This window comes from Lacerta agilis, chromosome 11, assembly GCF_009819535.1.
Source record: "Lacerta agilis isolate rLacAgi1 chromosome 11, rLacAgi1.pri, whole genome shotgun sequence".
In the NCBI taxonomy this organism is placed as follows: domain Eukaryota; kingdom Metazoa; phylum Chordata; class Lepidosauria; order Squamata; family Lacertidae; genus Lacerta; species Lacerta agilis.
Window position 1 is genome coordinate 35,269,651 of NC_046322.1, and position 19,094 is coordinate 35,288,744.

Genomic DNA, 19,094 nt, shown 5'->3' on the forward strand with positions numbered 1-19,094 from the left:
GGTGGCCCAATTCTCTATTAACCAACTTGCCAAAGCCAATATATGAGCAGTGTGGGTGGTTAGTGTGACCATCTTATGCTCACTCTCATGCATACAGATAGACCTTTCTTCTCAGGCTGATGGTGTGATAGGAAGGAAAATCAGTCTCTCTGCTCTTCAGAGTTTGATTTCTTCCCATTACAGCATGGAGCTGGGAAAAGAGGAATTAAATTTCCTTCAATTTAAAATACAGGGGAACCTCAGTTTCCGAACACCTCCATTGTGGTATGCTTCAGTTCTCGAACGCTGAAAACCCGGAAGTAAATGCTTCCATTTTCAAACGTTTTTCGGAACCTGAACATGCGACACGACTTCCACTGAGTGGAAGAAGCTCTTGCAACCAAGGGGAAGCTGTGGCTTGGTTTTGAACGTTTCAGAAGCTGAACGGGCTTCCGGAAAGGATTCATTTGAGAACCTAGGTACCACTGTACTGAACTTTCCCCTCTCACTTATTAAGTGGGGAGGGGTATTACTAATCACCAAACTTAAAACCATGGAGAAACCTGGTCTGAACAAAGACATTGGATTATACATGACAAAGCTATCTTTAGCCATCTCACCCCTTGCCTTTCCCTGTAAGACCCTGTAAAAATTGCAGTCGTTAACAGTCGTCTACAGGTTTTCCACACCTATCAGCTGATCACCCATTCCCACCACCCTTCTGAGTAATACCCCTCCCCAGTCCCTCACTATATTTAAGGGTCTGGTGACTTCCATTTCAGTGTATCTGAAGAAGTGTGCATCCACACGAAAGCTCATACCGTACCAAGAACAAACTTAGTTGGTCTCTAAGGTGCTACTGGAAGGAATTTTTTTTAGATTTTTTTTTTTTTACTATGGCAGACCAACACGGCTACCTACCTGTCATTTAACCAAGTACAATGTTAATATGCTACACAACAAATATAAACACAAATGTATGCACAGCTGTATATTGCTTGTATATAATATATACCTCTCCAAGAGCTTCATAGCGCTTTTGGTTCCATCTGTGCAAATCTTCACGGTAGTTAAAAACAAATGGCTCTCCCGTTTTTATATGTCTTAACTGTCCCTCTATAAAAGAAACAATATTAGATTTAGAACATGAGCTTTAGAAGTGGAGAGAATAGTTCACTGTGGAAAAATAAAACTGTTCACTGTGCAGAAGTATTCATGGGTTGAATGCTGAAAACTATGAGCAAAAAGACTTCCCCATCTCCTCCTCTTCTAGAAAAGCCTCACCTGATAGCTGGAGGACCTTTCAAAAGGACCTGGGATGGGACATGAGTGAGTACTGGGCAAAGGATAATCAGGAAAATCTGACAAAACCACCTTGCAGAATACGGGTTGAGAAGCTGAGGGGGGTACAGGAAATTCCCTACAGCGAGCATCCTTCCAATTTTCAGAATCTACCGGTAATTGTATGAGGACATTCAAAGAAAATGGGCAATACTATAATAAGCACAGATCAGATTCACAGCAGGTATAGAAGACCCAGAGAAAATGAAATGCTTTATAAACAAAAAACAGCATTTATTTTTCAGTGCTCCTACATATTTGCCCAAAGCTGAATTTTACATATAAGATTTGATAATTAAGGAAGCCACCCTGATCCAAATCTGAATAGCATGTACTATGCTAATATTGAACACTGTGTATCTCAGACTATAGGGCATTATTCACAATGCTATTGTATCAATTAGCAATGCATATAGCCTTTACTAATGTTTTCCTACATCTTTGTATCTTGAAAAAATGTGTGCAGCAGCTAGACAAAAAAGTCACTTAACTGACACACTGCATTTAAATGGGAAAACAAGTACAGGTGAAATCTACGAAGTCTCAAAATATGGGAATACTATAATTACATTAACTTCGTGCAAACCATAACTATTTTCATGCATTACTGTTCTCTTCAGATGGTACCTAATTACTGATAATATCAAAGTAGGTTAATACATGACAAGATAAGATCAAAGATCAAAGGAAATGCAAAAATAGTAGAGAGCAGAAATGCTAAAACTGCCAAATGTTTTCTCTGAAAAACATTTTAGTCACAATGAAATTTGAAAAAAAAGATTATTAAAAGAGTATCTAAGACTTATTACTCCAAATCCTGAAATATCTGGATGTAAAAGCAGGGTTTAAATTACATGTACTAGAAATTATCTTAATGGGAAAGATAAAGGTTAATTATTTTTTTCTTTGCCCCAGCAAAGACAGTTTTGTACATGAAAGTCTTTTTTATTATTTGCTTCGAAAAGTCTTGAAGCCTCAAAATAAGTGAGAACTTTCTGTTATCTGTAGTATCTCTGCCTGTGAATATACTAATTACTAGTGTGAATAGAGAGAAATCAAAGTAGTTTTCTTTCTCAGCACTGTCATTACCTCAGTTTCAGTGTACTTTTCCCAATTACTAACCTCCAGGGGGAATGATCCTCCCCAACATCATATCCAATATCTCAGGTCACATTATCCCTTCTTCATGGCATAATCATACTCTATGCTTCGTCCAAGGCTTCTGATTTTTTTTAATTCTACACTCAGTTTCTATGCTCATTTTTAAGGCTGGTTATTGGTGAAGTTCCTTTCTCCCTAAGGAAATCACAGCATATTGTCTAGTAAGAATTGTAGTGTATTTTCAAGTTCTCTTAAGCGTCACTGAAACATCACTTACTAAAATTTCATTATTGCTTTGCAAATTAGAATAAGACACACCCCTTTCCTCCACATACAGAAATATAATCAATAGTCAAAATGCATTAGTGCACACATGAATAATTCCAGCCAAACATGCCAATTTGATGGCAGTAGGAACAGGGATGTGTTCACTTGTCCTTAACAATTCTACTCAAAGTCTATATCATACATTCATATTCAGATTTCAAGTCATCTTAGCAACCAGACCTACACTATTAAATGTGCACTCTAGAAAGGAAACAGTAGAGATTGTACACTCAGTTCTAAAAATAAGAAGCTGAAAAGTAAAAGTTGAACCACTCCTTTCAAATAGCATCACTTTCATGACACTTTTAGTTTCTAAGTACCTTCCTATGAAAGTCATCAGGGTATTAAAAAGCTAAGTGTTGCATAAATGACTACATTTCAAGAAAAGCTTTTCCCCATAAAATTGGAAGGTAGGATACAATATTAAAAAGCTCAAGGTTTTGGGTTGTTTTCTTATTCAGAATATAGGAACTACTTCATGTCAAGAGTAATACACATGTTTCAGTATGCTGTCTCTTACAAGCCACGTTTTAGGGCCAAACCCCCCCCCCCACGTTATGGTTGTAGTCAGCCTTTATTTCTATGACTTATCAGGACACTCAACTCAGTGATAGCCAGTTGGATAGCAATGGTTATGACAGATTTCTATTTCACATGTAGCATTAAGATTTCTAGGAAGAAAGCTACAGCTCTCTTGTCAGATTTCTGCTTTGCAATATCCCCCAAGGATATAAAGACATGTGCTTTGTACAAGCCTGCTTATGGAAGGTGTAGAAGCTTCAGCTGGTATGGCCTAACCCCAGAAAGAATTGGATTTGTGGGTGCACATCAATAGTCCATTTTTACACTTCCTGTTGTTATCTGACTACGACTCAAAATACAAATTTTGAACCTGAATGGCATGGAATTTACTTAACTTACATAGTGCATATTTCCTATGCTTACTCCCTTCCACTTTGGAACCTCATACAAAGTGCTCCATATATTTGCTGTTTATAGAAGCTCAGGGCCAAACTATGTTACATTAAAAACATTTTTAACTACCGTCTTAGAATAGACTAGCTCTCTTCCTTCACAAAAAGCAGCTGCATACGCACACCACCTGGATGTGGACTACTTGGAAAAGTAATTTAAACCCTCCCCAAAGGTATTTCCTTGCTGGCTTTCAATGACAGATAGAAACTAATACTGCATAGTGGAATCTTATTATATTTACGATGAAATGACCTAGTGGGTTCCACAGTGATTATTTCCTAGTAAATGTGTATAGCATTTCAGCCTTCCTCTTGGAACTTGCTTACTGCATCAAATCTCAAGCGCTGGAACAGATGCAATACCAGAGATTAAAAATATACACAGAGGTGCTTTTAAACTAGCTTAAGGACAATACAGTACAGGCTTAAGGCCCCTTTGGTATACATAGCCTTAGAAGGTATGCAGTGTCTCATAGTATGGTAGGGAATGAAGAAGGGGCTTTTTCTGTCAAGGCCAGACCTTCACAGGCTTACTCTTTTAGGGCTTGTCTGACTGAGACATTAGTCTCCTAATTAACTGACCATTAGGAATCAAAAAAAGCCCATTAGGACATCTGCTTAACAATCTATTAAGTCAAAGATAAGTTACACAGAAGGCAGAGCCTAGGGCTTGCCGATCAGAAGGTTGGTGGTTCGAATCACGACGGGGTGAGCTCCCATTGCTTGGTCCCTGCTCCTGCCAACCTAGCAGTTTGAAAGCACGTCAAAGTGCAAGTAGACAAATAGGTACTGCTCCGGCGGGAAGGTAAATGGCATTTCCATGTGCTGCTCTGGTTCTCCAGAAGCGGCTTTGACATGCTGGCCACATGACCCGGAAGCTGTACGTCGGCTTCCTTGGCCAGTAAAGTGAGATGAGCGCCGCAACCCCAGAGTCATCTGTGACTGGACCTAATGGTCAGGGGTCCCTTTACCTTTACCTTTACGAGTCTTTTGGATTAGTTCAGTGACTATACAATTCTCCCAGGCTTAAGGCTGAGGAACTTTCCTGAGCCAGGCCCTTGGGCTAGCTAGCATGGACTGCACAATTCCACTTCAAAGTTGGGCAACTTATAGCTAACAACATCAAAGCCTTAATTAGTTTCCTAAACAAAAGCAATTTTAAAAAGTTTTTTTTTTAAATTCAGTAAACAGTTCTTGGGTGTGTTTTGTACTTTTAAATGTACCGGTAAATTTAAAGCATGGACAAATTATTATATTGACTATATATAAAGTAATTCTCTTGAATTTTTCTATTTTTCCCACGGCACACCAGGCAACATCTCGCGGCACACTAGTGGTTGAAAAACACTGATCTAATACAAAGTATGACAAAAACCACTTAAGATTTTCCCTCCAGGGGCAACTCTGAGACTTACATGCTTTGTATTCTTAAAGAGTAAGCAGCAGCATAAATTGCCATTACTCCAACCATCTTCTAATAGCACAGGAATTTTGTTGCAAACAACTCTCTTAACTTGTGGAATGCTCTCCCCAGGGAGGTTCAGCTGGTGCCTTCATTATACACCTTTAGATGCCAAGCAAAAATGTTCTTCAACCAGGCCTTTTAATGATTAACAACCTATACCCTTTTAAATGTGTTTGTGGAAGGGTGTTTAGGGATGGGATATATTGATTTGTGCTCCCCCCATTTTATTATTTTGTTTTTAGCTTGTATTTTTTATGTTGTGGACCAGCCTGAGATCTACAGATAAAGGGCTATATACAAACTTAATAAAATAAACAAATAAATAAATTACTTCCAAAAGCTTCTTCATTTATTTCCATAGAGTGAGCAATTGCAAGCATGCAAAGCTAGACATAGGTCAGGTTCATGGCAACTCTGGAAACAATTCTCATTAAAATCAGCAAGATTTGCTTTGAGCTATGTTTGAGATCATAGCTGCTATGACAGCACACTATCATGATTCCAAATATATTGCATAGTAATACATTACATAATAATATATAGTAAATAATAATAATGATGATGATATTGGATTTGTTATTATTTCCCCCACTATATTTTCAGCTGTTCTTATTTTAAATGTAAGTCACCTTGAGTCCCTGTCATGGAAAAATGTTGGGTATAAATATATAAGAACAACAACAAACACTGAAGTTAAGCAGGCTACCTACAAACTACCATGTTAGAAAAGTGTTTCCCAAAGTGGGCGGTACCACCCCCTGGGGGACAATGAGATTACTTATGGGGTACTAGTAGGCAAGAGCATGGCAGGGAGGTGCTCAGTGTGCAAATGACTATCAGACTTGGGACAGTTGGTATCACTAGATCAAGTTAATCAATTTTATTGAATTAGAATTTTGAGTAAATGTGAAATTACTTGTTACTGTATTGCTTTTATTGTGCTATTATCTTTCTTAGTGGGTCGTGATGAGTTTAAAGAACCAAGAAGGCAGCAGCCTGAAAAAGCTTGGGAACCATTGCATTAGAAAAAAATGAATACAAATTTTCAATGAGGCACCACTAACTGTGTTCCTATGTTTAGAATAGCCCAAGGAAAAATTACAGCAACATAAAATGTGTTATTTGTGATCAGATGAAAACAGGATGTATTTGAGTATATGACTTTAGTTGCATTGTTTAAAACAGTTGTACAAAGAAATCAGACTCAAACAGCAAGCTATGAATCAAAGTTCTGGGGGGAAATATTAATATTCAATCACTTCTAAATGAGTTCTTACAGCATTCATTACTTACTTTCATTAAAAGCATATTCAAATCCTTCAAGTGTATCAGGAAACTCAAGAGGTGGCTCATCTTTTTTCATCAGTTCATCCAAGTCTATTCTAGACAACAAATCTGAAAAAGGGTGGGGAAGAAATTTGTCTTTCTGTAGATTGCAAATTCAGTTAATTACTCGCCCTTCTTTTTAAGTCTTTTTTTAAAAAATGTACGGTATTTTGAATACATTGAACAAGTTTTTATTTGGAGTTCAGTACTCCTTTGAATAACAGATAATATTAGATTAAGCTGGACAGTTATTAATCCATCCCAACGACAGGTTTCTACATACATAGATCATTTGATCATAACAATAGGAACCAGCAGCAAAGTGTTGCAGTGTATCATCATGCCCAACTTCAGGTTTTCCCCAAAGATCAGTTGTTACCTCCCTCTTCTTTCTCAGCTGACTCATTTTGGCTCCATAACTGCCAACATTCACTAAGTTTGCTATTGGAGAGAGTGATAATGCAAGAGTAACTGAAGCAATGTGAAGGCTACCAGAGACAACAATGAAGTACTTTTGAATGAAACTTACTTAGAAACTGTCCAACTTTTCATTTCTATTCTTGTAATTTCAAAATCAAGACAGTACAGTCTTCTACGTTGCCAAAGGGCATATGGTAACACATCTGAAATGTTTCCCCAGGAATCTGTTATTTTTGGGGGAAAGCAGCAGAGGTTTCCTCACTCCTATTTACAGAGTGATGCTACCCCAAACTAATCCTTACTGGGCAGAAAAAGGATCAGTCACTAGAAAATTTTGTTTTGCTGTGGAAAGCACATGGAACATAGTGAATTTATGCCAGTGGAAAGTATTGTTGGCGTAACCACTAATCTGCAAGGACATTTTCAGAGCAAACAGAAACATGCGAAGTTAGTAATATAGCAGGGGGTGATGGCTTAGCTCAGAGCTGATCATCAAACCAAATGTTAGTCCTACACACCAAAATGGCAAAAATACCCAGCCCACTTAGTAAGTAGAAGGCCCACATGAATAATCCAGAGGTTTGCATGCTGAACCCATACACTAAGTTATTATTTGCTGTTCTTATAAAAAAGTGGGCCATGGAAGCATCTAATGTGGGTGGGACACAGTGAGCTCCTCCTAGGAGTGTGTTTCAGCATTCACTTGGGGTGAGAAGGCTTTGACCAGGTTTTTGGAAAGCACTGAGCAATTTCTGCAGTCACACTTTGGATGGTGTCTTCTGTATAGCTGTATTATCAGATATTAGCAGTCACAACATTGTGATTGGTGGGTGACAGTGGAGTTGCAATCACTCTGTACTGTTTCGTTTCTGTTAGTTTTGCTTTGCTTTTTGCACCAGTGCTGAAGCATAGAATTTCACGTACACTATGCAATTACGAATGTGGCTTATTTGTAACTTAAGAAGTATTTGGGGCAGGGAGGGAGAGAAAAGCATTTGCTTTTCACTATCGCATGCCAGCATGGCCCACACAATTTTCATTTCCATAGCATATGTAACAGGAAACATGGAGCATATTGGTCCCATACTGACTAAAGTAAAACATGTTCAATATGACTTGGAGTCATGGATAAAATGCATCCACAATGACACATACATTGTAAGTGTCAGGATGTGCATCCATTTACTCCAGATGTTCATGTAGAGAACCTATATTAACACGGCCAAAATCACAGGTCAATAAATTGGATCCAGAGAACTTTGTTCATGCAAGGGAGGTCACCTATTCCCACCCCCCATCTCACATTTCTCCATGCTCACTATTATAATCTGAAAACAGTTTTGTTATGGCATTATTGTAAGCTTAAAGACTCTGGGTGACAGTTAGCTAAGTTTTGCTCAGGACAGAACCACTGCAATTAATAAACATGACTACGGTCAATTAGTTTCATTTGGTCTACGCTGAGTAAAACTTAGTTGAATACCATTCATTACTTTTTCAGCAGACATCTGTCTGCAGTATTATTCTGATGTCCACATTAACAAGGTGCCACCAAGTGCATCAAGGGTCCCTGCTTCAACCTGGCACCTTGTAGAGATCCCATTCCACCTCTAATATGCCCCAAATACCTCTGTGCTTCACTTCACCTCTGGATATGCCTGACTACAATGCACACCACTGAATCTAGGCTCTAAGAGTTTTGCAGCAATGTGAACTGGGTGTAACAATATTATTTAAAACACTGTTTTAAAGAAATATTTTACTCATCATTTGGAAAATAGAATATTGTATACAACATTGTATTTTAGTTTCCCCAGTTTGTCCATTTCTGGATTTGGCAGGAAAGATTAGGGGGCGCGTTGTTCACATCTCTGTATACAGATAACAGCATTCCCACTGTGTGTATTGGCTTCCTTTTCCAGAGAAAGAAAAAAGAAACCTAGACAGGCAGTGGTAAGAAATGTATAACAGCTGAGAATGTGGGTTGCACTCATTTGCACTTGCTCACCTGTTTCACTAACCACAAAATTATAGTTCATCAGAACAAAGTCTACGGAGTGCCTATGGAGGAGAAGTTCCAAATTAATTTGTACCCTTTAATGCTGTAGTCTTCTCTTTTTCATCAGGACCTCCCTGTTGAAGCTGTGCCATGTTTATCCAAATTCTCAGCCAGATTAAAATAATGGAGGGAACATGCATCAATCTTGGGCAGATGAGCTGAAAAAGTAAAGAAAGTTCAGAATTTGCAATCAGTTTGGTTCCACTTCAGAATGTTTCCTGAAAATGATCAGCAGTGTAAAACTGTACAGTGTATTTCATTTAATTTATTGTATCTCACCTAAGGTACTCTACCTTGCAGTCTCTAAGATATCCAAAACAAAAAACAACAGAACAATATTTCTAATATGAAACAATCCCCAAGTTAAAACCAATTACAGAAACCATCGCAACAAAAAAACACAGTAATAATTTCAACAAAGCAATGCACAAATAGGAAAATGATCAGCCAAAGGTTATTTTTGACAGCCAGGCCTTTACCAGCAGCTTGAAAACATACAGTGACAGGACTTGGCACACATTGTTTGGCAAGGCATTCCACAGGGTAAAAAGGTAAAGGGACCCCTGACCATTAGGTCCAGTCGTGTCCGACTCTGGGGTAGCGGCACTCATCTCGCGTTACTGGCCGAGGGAGCCGGCGTACAGCTTCCGGGTCATGTGACCAGCATGACCACAGGTAGGCACCACCAAAAAGAATAAACAAGTTCTGGATGTCATTAGCTGTACCTTATAAGAGGGATCTGAAGGAAGGCCTCAGATGATGATGATAAAAGCATGCTGAAAGTAATATAAGGGAAAATATGTCCAAGTCCCAAGATGTTTGGCTTTAAAGTTTAATACCAGCACCTTGAATTGAACCCTGAAACAAACTACCAGCTAATATAAGTCACTAACATAAGTCATGGGAAATCCACTATATGGTAATTAAAGCACCTAGCAACCATCAGTAACATAGATGTAGCATTTTGCACAAATTGCAATTTCCAAGATAGTCTGTAAATCCAAACTGAAATTAGATAGTCTCACCACCAGCAGTACTTCTGTTTTGTCTGGATTAAGATGCAGCTTACTCCACCTTTTCCAGGCTTTCACATCTACCAACTGCCTCTTTAGAATCATGTGAAAACTAGAGAGATTGCTGGGTGTGATAAGCATCATGATGAGATTGTATTCAAATCTCTAGACCTTTTCTTGTAGCATGGGCACAAAACTTAACCTTAACCTTGCCAAACCCCATAAACCAAGGGGAACAGCAGCCGTTCCCCAGCAGCCACCTTCCGAGTCCTATCTGCAGCAATGAGCAGATACACATCAACACTGTACCCCAATTCCCTTCCCTTCAAGATGGTCCAGAATGATACTAGAGTCAGTTGAAGATTCAAGAGAATAGGGTCACATTTCCCTTATCCATCTCCTAGCACAGAGCATAACCAAAGGTGATCAAGAAAGTTTCCATGCCAAACCCAAGTCACAAGCCAGACTGAAAGCAATCTAGATAATTTGTTTTATAAGCTCTTAGAGCCGCTCCATAAAAGCTACTTTTATTTTAATTGAGAAAAAGATACAATATTATCTGCAAACTGAGCAGGACGCCACCTTCCATTGCAACAGAATGTGCCTGTGCTCTAAGAGCAATGTCTTAACCCCAAGCATTCCGAGTAGGAATGAGTGTGATGCCATGCATATATACCTAGCCCCAAGTCTACAGGGTTTCAATTCTCTTCCTGCAGTAATCCCCGGCTCATATCCTTAACCTTGCTCACCCTTTAAACCTGCATTCATCCCGCAGCTTTTTGCCAGCTTCTTCTGTAAGACTGGAAATATCCAATATGAATTTCCATTCACTGCCACTTTCTTCTAACCTTATTTTTCCCATCTTTTACCCACTCCCACTCTTCCTTGACTCTGTCCATCTCCAGTCCGACAATATCTGTGACACAAAACTATAGTGATCTCTCCTTCTGGCCAGTTGACTGTGCTAGACCTCAACACTTGGTTAGCTAAAGCTTGAGATCCTATAGCAGAGCAGGATCATGATGATCAACATTAGCTTCAGAATTTGCACCCTAACCTTCCACATTTCCCCCCAACTATATCAGCTCCTTTTCCAACCTTTAAATTCTTTCTCATTCATCCAATTTGTGGGCCTCCACGCACACTTTTCATTGTGCAATTCACACATTAAGTAGACCTACAGGGTATTTATTCTAGAATACTGACAGAAATTCTCACCTTTAGGTCCCTAAATTTCAACCACTAACCACATACCATTTTCCTTCTGGAAACAAAAAAACCATTTGTAGCATAAAATGAATTTTGTCCTTGGGGTGGGTGTTTACTACACCAATGTTAGCAGATTGGGGTAGTAAAACACCCAAATGTTTTGTCATAGGTCAGGGGAAGGTTAAGAAAATGTGTTGTGTGCCAATGGATTAGAAGAAACATTCCTCTAACCCAGGGCAGTTTTCTTGCAGGTTTCTTAATGGGGTCAGAAAAATACACCACAAAACAGTTAATATTAGCTTGCTTTTATTGCAACTGTGATTTTTATATTTTATACTTTTAATTTTATCTTATTAGTTAGTTGACCATTATAAATACCTGACTTGCTTTCAAGTACCTGCACTATTTTAGTTAATATCTTGACATTCCCTCTCAACAGACAGCAGTTAATCATGTATACAAACTCTTTGACATCAAACAATGTACTGTAAATGTGATGAACTTGAGTGAGGGAGCTCACACGCAGTAGGCAGCAATATATTAAAAGGTAAATACTGATATTAATACCCCAACCTTGCAAAACATTTAATTAATTTTACTGATTTAATCTAGCGTAGTCCAGATTGTTTTTAACGTTAATCTCATTTCTTGTGAGTTTTGTGTTTATGCTGCACACCAGTTTGAAATCTGATATAATGTAGGTCGTATGTGTACTGGGAAACACAAAAGGCCTGCAACTCACGTTGCTAAGCAATACTACGTAACCTACCCAAACCAGCTAGAAAATTTTGGACAGAGCTCAAACGACTATCTAGCAATCATAAACGTACCAGGTGAACGTTTCAATTTCATTTATACTACAATTATCTATGTTTTTACATGCAAGCCAAGTTTGGGAAAAGTAGTAAAAGATGACTCAGCATTTACATACTGTCAGGTGAAAAAAAGGAATTCCCATGCGGGAGGGATATAGTGCGGGGAATAAAGGGAGGGATATAGTGCAGGGATAAAGTGACAACAGCAAAACATCACAGCGCAGCGAGATCCTGATTGTTATGCATACATTTAATGCACTCGGCTGAGCAGCAAACACGGACTATATGCCAAATGTGAAGAGAAATACATTTTTTAAAAGAGGCCAGTGACAAGCTCCTGCCATCCCTCTCCCTCCCTCTTCCCGGGGCCAAGGTCCTGGCGATCTTTTTTTCCCCTGAGCGACAAGCCCAATTCTCCCCGCCCCCAGAGCAGAGCGCCAGAGCCAGGAAACAACGTGGGCGAAGCAGCTTGAAAGGAAAAGGGACTCCTGTGATTTCTGACGCGGCGGCCACCTTGTACTTCCTGGTCGCACCAGCCAACCAGGAGGAAGAACAAGAGCGAGGGCAGCTACCGCTCAAAGGCAGCGGCGCTCCGCCCGAGGTGGACACGCGAGTTGCGGGAAGGGAAGGGAAGGGAAGAGGACGGTGCCCCCGCCGCCTGTGGATACGTCAGTCGCAGCTCGCTCCCTCGGCTGAAGGCCACGCAGCCCACGGCGAAAGGGAGGCGGCCAGGAGCAGGGAGAAGGCGGCTTCCCCTCAGCCGCCTCCACCCGTCAGTCCTATCTCTTTCTTACACGGACGCACGCACAACACCTGAGGGAGGGGGAGGGGGTGAGGTGAGCCTCTGCCATTCTCAGCGGGGGGGAAGAGCGAAGGAAGGGGGCGGCCGTTGGCGCGCGCAAACCTCGGCGCAACGGCTGCAACGTACCTGCTGCCGCCCTTCCCGGTGAAGGGGAGGGAAGGGGGCGTGGCCAAGGCTTGTTACCGGGAGACGCGCCGCCGCTTCTCGCCTCACTGTTTTGTTATGGGGGGAGGGTGGGTGGTCCCGCCCTCGCTTGCTTGCTTGCTTTGCCTTCCCCCTTTTTCCCGCCCTTTCCTTTCCCCTCAGCTCACAGACGAGAAGCGAATTTCGAGAGTTCCACTTCCGGGCCCGGGGATGACGTCACACATAACCCGCGCGCAATCGAACTAAGGGACAAAAGGAAGGGGGAGGGGCTTCCTTCTTGCCCACCCGCCCGCTTCCTGCGCACAGAGAAGTCGCTGTCAAGTCCGGAGAGAGAGAGAGAGAGCCGAGACGTCAGCGAGATAATGCGCTGGGTAGTCAACAGTGAGCATGCGCAGGTCCCCTCGGAGTCTACTCAGAAAGAGCCGGCGAAGCCGCCGCTTGCTTCTCTTCTGCCCTCACTTGGTGAAGGAAGTTCCACCTCAGTACGATTAGCTAAAGCAATCAGATCCGTTGCTTCAAGCCCCAAACCTGCCTGGATGCATTTTGGCTTGCCAGCTGATGAAAGTGACTTTGTGGTGCTTGATAATATCGTCAACCCTAAGTAGTAGCAGTTGCCAGGACATTGTTTCCTCCTTATTTTGGACATTGTGGTAGATTGCAGTGTTTAGCTGGTGATGATGTATCGCGATGTTAAAAATCAGGTATCACCCAGTCCTCCCATGTCATGATTAGCGATATATTGCCAGGTCAAATATTATAAAACAGTTATCGCAATGCAAACTTCAAACTGATATATTCCCCAGTCCTAGCAACTACTGTGGAAAAGTAGTGATTTCAATGTCAGGGGTCATTAGGAAAGGGGTCGAAAATAAATCTGCCAACATCGTAATGTCATCTATAGTGAGACCACACATAGAATATTGTGTACAGTTTTGGCTGCCTCACTGCAAAAAGTATGTAGAACTGGAAAAGTTTCAGAAAAGGGCAACCAAAACAATCAAGGGTTTGAAGCAACTACAACATTTCAGGCTCTTTAGTTTCGAAAAATGGTAAGGGGTGGGGAGGGAGATGATAGTGTATAAAATTATGCATGGTGTGAATAAAGTGGCTAAATAAACGTTTTTATCTCCTGTAATACTAGAAATCATGGCCATCCAATGAAGTTGAATGTTTGAAGATTCAATACACTGAAAAGCATTTCACACAATTCATATTGAATGACGTTAAAAAGTGATGTCCTATATCCACTGTCAGAGGCAATATGTCTCTATATACCAGATGCTGGGAATCACAAATGGGGCAAGTGTGGTTGGTCAAGTGTGAGAACAGGGTGTTGAACTAGATGGCTCCAGTAGACCTCTTCTGTTGCTCCAGAAACAATGCACCTCCCCCATTTACCCTTGAAGGAGATACCTGAGGTGGCAATGTAGCATTGCAGTGTTACTTCTTCTGCCAAAATGTACTTCTCCTGCTGGACAGTGGGAAATTGGCCCACTGTTGAGTCCTCTGCCAGGCTCTGGGGCTCAGTAAGTGTCTGGCGTTGAAGCCCTTTCCTGTGAGTCCCTACCTGTGATCATTTGTTGTTCCTGACCAAATAAGGCACTGCTTCTCAAACAGTGGTCCATAACCTACCAATGGGCCTTGGGTCACTTTCAGGTAGGCATCAGTGCCACAGCCTACCCAGTGTCTCCTCACTCGCAAGCCCAACCCCTAGATGTGCCATAACCTTTTGGTAGGGCCAATGCCAGCTACATGGTGAACCGAGTAGTGGATGGGGAGGGAAACACCTGACAGATACTGAAGTCATGCAGTTAATTCAATAATTTTCTTCATATTCAGTCTTGGCCTGGTGCACCAAAAGATTTCACTGTGAATTCTTCCCAAGGCTGTTGTTAACTTTGCCAGTCTGTTGATGTAATCAATCCTTTATGCTTGGCATTTATTGATATATTCTTTCCTAAGTGTGTAACAAGGACTCATTGTTCATTTGTGTATTTTTCCCCTTGATACAATTTTTGGAATGTTTGGATAAGTTTAATGTTTTGTCTGTAGTTGTGTGTGTGGTTACTTGCCTAGTTGACACTCCCATACTCCTCCTTTTCTCCAGTTCTCCAGTTCCCCTTTCTGGGGAAGGCTTGCAGCTCAGCAGTAGAGTATTTGCTTTGCATTGGGTTTTTATTTTATTTTACAACTTATCTGGATGAAGATATGGCTGAATTCATTGTGACCAAGTAGCTAAGGGCATACCTCAATCTGTCCTCTTCTTCTGGACGATTCCAAACCATCTAAAAATATTATATCTTTGCTCTTCTGAATTACATGCTTTAAAAAAAGTTATTTTTGTTATCTTCAAAGATAATAGATTTTTTAAAAAGAATAAAATACAAAGAGCATGAAGAACAAGGGTTGTACCACCAATCATGAAAAAATGAAGGGCACTGATATTTTAATAATATCAAGCATAATCTATCTGAATGACAGGAAATGACATGTGATAGTCCCAGGGCAATCTGAGTACCACTTACCTTCATCAACCAATGCCAATCTCCTGGAAGTCTTCGTAGGGAAAGGTTATTTCCTGCCTTTTGAATTTTAATGGGAAGAGTTGTAGCTGATCTCCCAAAGTGTATTATTCAAAACATGTTGGAATTATCACACTTTCCTTATATGTTAAGCTATTTTATGCTTGATATTATTAAGATATTAACCCTGCACCTGTGTTGCTTTCCATATATTATTTTTGTCAGTAAGAAAAAGCAGCTGCTGGGTGATCCTCTAAAGTGGGATTGCATGTGGATGCTAGATGACTATTAAAATCAAACAAGGCAGGTCTTGCAAGCAGTAGTTAAATCACCAGTAGGTTTGGTTAAAGCTGTAATATTCCCACTGCCTTAGGAGTGCATGCGTAATTGCACCTGTGTTCTTGAAGTCTGATCATGCAAGACAAAGAATGCCCTCAGCTTTCAGTTATGCACTTGGTTGCAACTAGCACTTTGCAGGCAGCGATCACATTTCCCAGAATTAGGTTCTCAGCCTCCATGTGTCAAGATAATGTTTGTATGGGATGGATTTTCATTTGCACTCAGTACTTGATCTGTGCCCAAAAGGGCTATTTCTTTGTTCACATTGAAGTGCAGACTGCCAGAGTACATAAAATAATCTTTTTGAATTCAGGAACAGCTCATTTATTTTGGTTTCAATATTATTCTGTCAAGAATAAAAGGGAAATAAATATCCACATTAATTTTGCATTTACTAAAAAAAAATATTAAAGGGTTGTTTCCCACATTACAAATTTTGACACTAGGGGGCTCCCCACAAGTCATTTTGAGATAATGTATTTGAATCACTTTGAAGTATTAAATTGCGGTATATAAATACTATGCGCTTCTGTTGTTATGACTGCTACTATTATGCCTTTAAAAAGTAATGTGATAGAGTTGACTACACATAGCTGGATTTCAGGAAGACTAGTACTGCAAGTTCTGGAACCAACTCAACATGAACAATACAGTTCTCAAAACTAATGAGATGTAACCCAGCATATCTATGTAAGATTTTCAAGAAATGGCATCTTAGAAATTATAAACAGTATATTTTGTCTTGTGCATTTTAATCCTCAGAGGAAACAGCACAACTATATGAACTACACATGTCAAAGGTTTTGATCAAACATTTCCTTCTTTTGTACTCAGCTATTTTCTATGGCCCTGTGGTTTTTCTATCTAGCTCAGCCTTTTGAATACTGATGATGGAGGGTTGCAATATCTGGACACAAAAGTTGTTGTTGTTTTTTAGTTTAGCCTGAGGTTGTTGAGCGTTTTCTTCTTCTTTTGTAAAAAGGAAATTCACCAAATTCTACACGCAAATTCCATATGCCCAGATTTTCTATGGAACCAAAACATTGTTCTGTTCTAGGTATATGTGTGTATCTAATCAACCCCAGTGGACGCTGATCTGCTATGTCTATTGGGACCCAACCTTCCTACTGAAAATGTCAAACAATTAAAAAAAAATCCTCACATTTTCAAAGTCACACTTTCCTGTCCCACACACATTTTATATTTCCTTGAATTTATGAGGCATTTCTGTTAATCTCCTGATCGCTCTAGCCAATCAGCTCTCCGAGCTGCTCAGCCAGTCGTAAAAGTATAGCTATGGCAATGAGGTCTCCCATCTATCTCTAAACAGAAAAGTCATGTGACTGATAGGGCTGCTAGAAAGTCAGCCCTGGTGGAAATTGCTTACTCCATTTGTTGTTTTGAGGCCTGTTCAGTACAGCCACTAGCAGTTATATGGGGATTTAGGGCAGCTTCAAAACAGTCCTATGTGACAGGCTAATGCTATCAGAACCATATGTTAGTTCTGAGCATGCTCAGAGCTGTTTCCTTAAAGGCTACAGAAGTAAGAAGGAGTGTTTACTAATTGGAGGAACTTTTGTTTGTTTAATATTCATTTTGTGACCTTGCTAGAGAGCGGGAGTGAGTGACCAAGGAAGCAACAGCAAGTCTAAGTCTAATTAATATCTATTTTTTACTTAATAATTTTGTGTTTATTTTTTTGAACTGGGAAATTGGAAGAAGTAGTAGAGGATGGAAATGTGTTGTAACTGACCCCGTTTCAATATTATTCTGTCAAGAATAAAAGGGAAATAAATATCCACATTAATATTGCGTTTACTAAAAAATATATTAAAGGGTTGCTTCCCACATTACCAATTTTGACACTTTCCCTACATTCACTCAATAAAAGCTGCAGCAGCTGCTGGATGCACAGGGTAATTTTAAAACAAATTTCTGTGGATATTAATGAATTCTAGATCAATTGGGTGGCAGACATGCAAAGCAATCAAAGATGTGTCTTTATTGCTCTTGGAACGAATAATTGTTTTTTGCATGACTGTAATTTCCCAAATTTTGGAAATATTTTTATGGTGAGGCACTTCTGAGATCTCAGTTTCCAAGGAATTTTAATTGCCCATGATATGTTAAGGGGCCATTTGTATAAGCCAGTGCACAGGCTCTGAATAGGACAAATGGAGAAAAAGCAATGATCGGGCTCCACGTTGGATGAAACATGATTACATGCATTGAAGGACCTGTGCAAGCAGTATACAACCTGTCTTAAAATACCGGTATTTGGTATACTGCAACCATGTTGCTAAAATCTGCCACATCATAGCACAAGAAGTGGCACAAGACATTTTGCATCTATGTACTGCAGTATCACCAGAGTGACAGTGCTATCCTGTTCATGCCCCATTTTGTTTTCTTAAAAGTTACATGCTTCAGAAACTGGTTTCCCCTCTGCCTCCCTCTCAGGCAGAAGTTGCCTTTCCCCCTAAAATTTATTCTACCTGTGTTTAGGAATGGCAGTTTTCATCTATCAAGTAATATTGTCAGAACTTCCATAAAATGAATTTTTAGCATAGTTTTGTCATTGGTAGGAGTTACAAGAGGTAAATATCAAGGATGCTGGTACAATGTCTGCCAGCTGAGAAGAAAATCGAATGTTTCTGCCAGAGGGAAACTAATTGAAAGGAACAGGGCCCATGTTTGGCCTCGGACTGCTGAGAGGGTGGAGCAATGTATTAAAGAACATTCACTCACAATCTGGAGTAGTTCTAGAATCAATAGTTTTATTGCCCATAGAGCCTACAAAATGCCCTTGGAAGGAATGAGAGATCATATAGGGTTTATAGGAACAGTAGCTATTAAAGAAAAGTACATGTATTTTGTACATCACCTTTGACACCCCCTGTTCAATCTCTGAGCTATGTTAGAAAAGTTATCAAATAACTGCAGTTCTTATTCAAGTTACAATCACTTCCAGCAGTACCACCAAGCACTGAAACAAACTAAGCACAAGCATGTTTCACAATAAAAGATACTCTAGTTTCATGAGAAATGTGACAAAGGAACAAAATAAAATAATAGGAATATAAAAAAGTGATTAAATTGCACTAGTTTACACAAGAGGGGCACACAGTTGAGTTTGAATAATGTTGTTATGAATAAAAGGAAGACAAACCTAAATGAATTTCCCTGAATATAGAACTGGAGGATTAAAAAAAAAAAACTTTTGAAGGCAAACAACATCATCTCCATCAAACAACCAAG

The 19,094-nt window shown here is 40.0% G+C and overlaps 1 protein-coding gene across 7 annotated transcripts in view; it reads right to left on the reverse strand.

Annotated features, from left to right (window-relative positions):
* The window catches only part of FAM172A (family with sequence similarity 172 member A), a 223,663-nt gene extending 210,557 nt beyond the window's left edge, over window positions 1-13,106 (reverse strand). For 2 of the 7 annotated variants that reach the window (XM_033163658.1, XM_033163660.1), the window contains exons 1-4: window positions 12,958-13,062; window positions 9,027-9,150; window positions 6,481-6,582; window positions 995-1,095 (exon numbers count right to left, since the gene is read on the reverse strand). In XM_033163658.1, the coding sequence (XP_033019549.1) occupies window positions 995-1,095; window positions 6,481-6,582; window positions 9,027-9,132 (309 nt within the window). In that variant the 5' untranslated portion in view covers window positions 9,133-9,150; window positions 12,958-13,062. Of the gene's footprint in view, window positions 1-994; window positions 1,096-2,442; window positions 2,617-6,480; window positions 6,585-8,941; window positions 9,151-12,957 lie in introns of those variants that run through there. The other 5 variants (XM_033163663.1, XM_033163657.1, XM_033163659.1 and 2 more) reach the window with 5 other exon arrangements.
* Window positions 13,107-19,094: the final 5,988 nt, after the last annotated feature.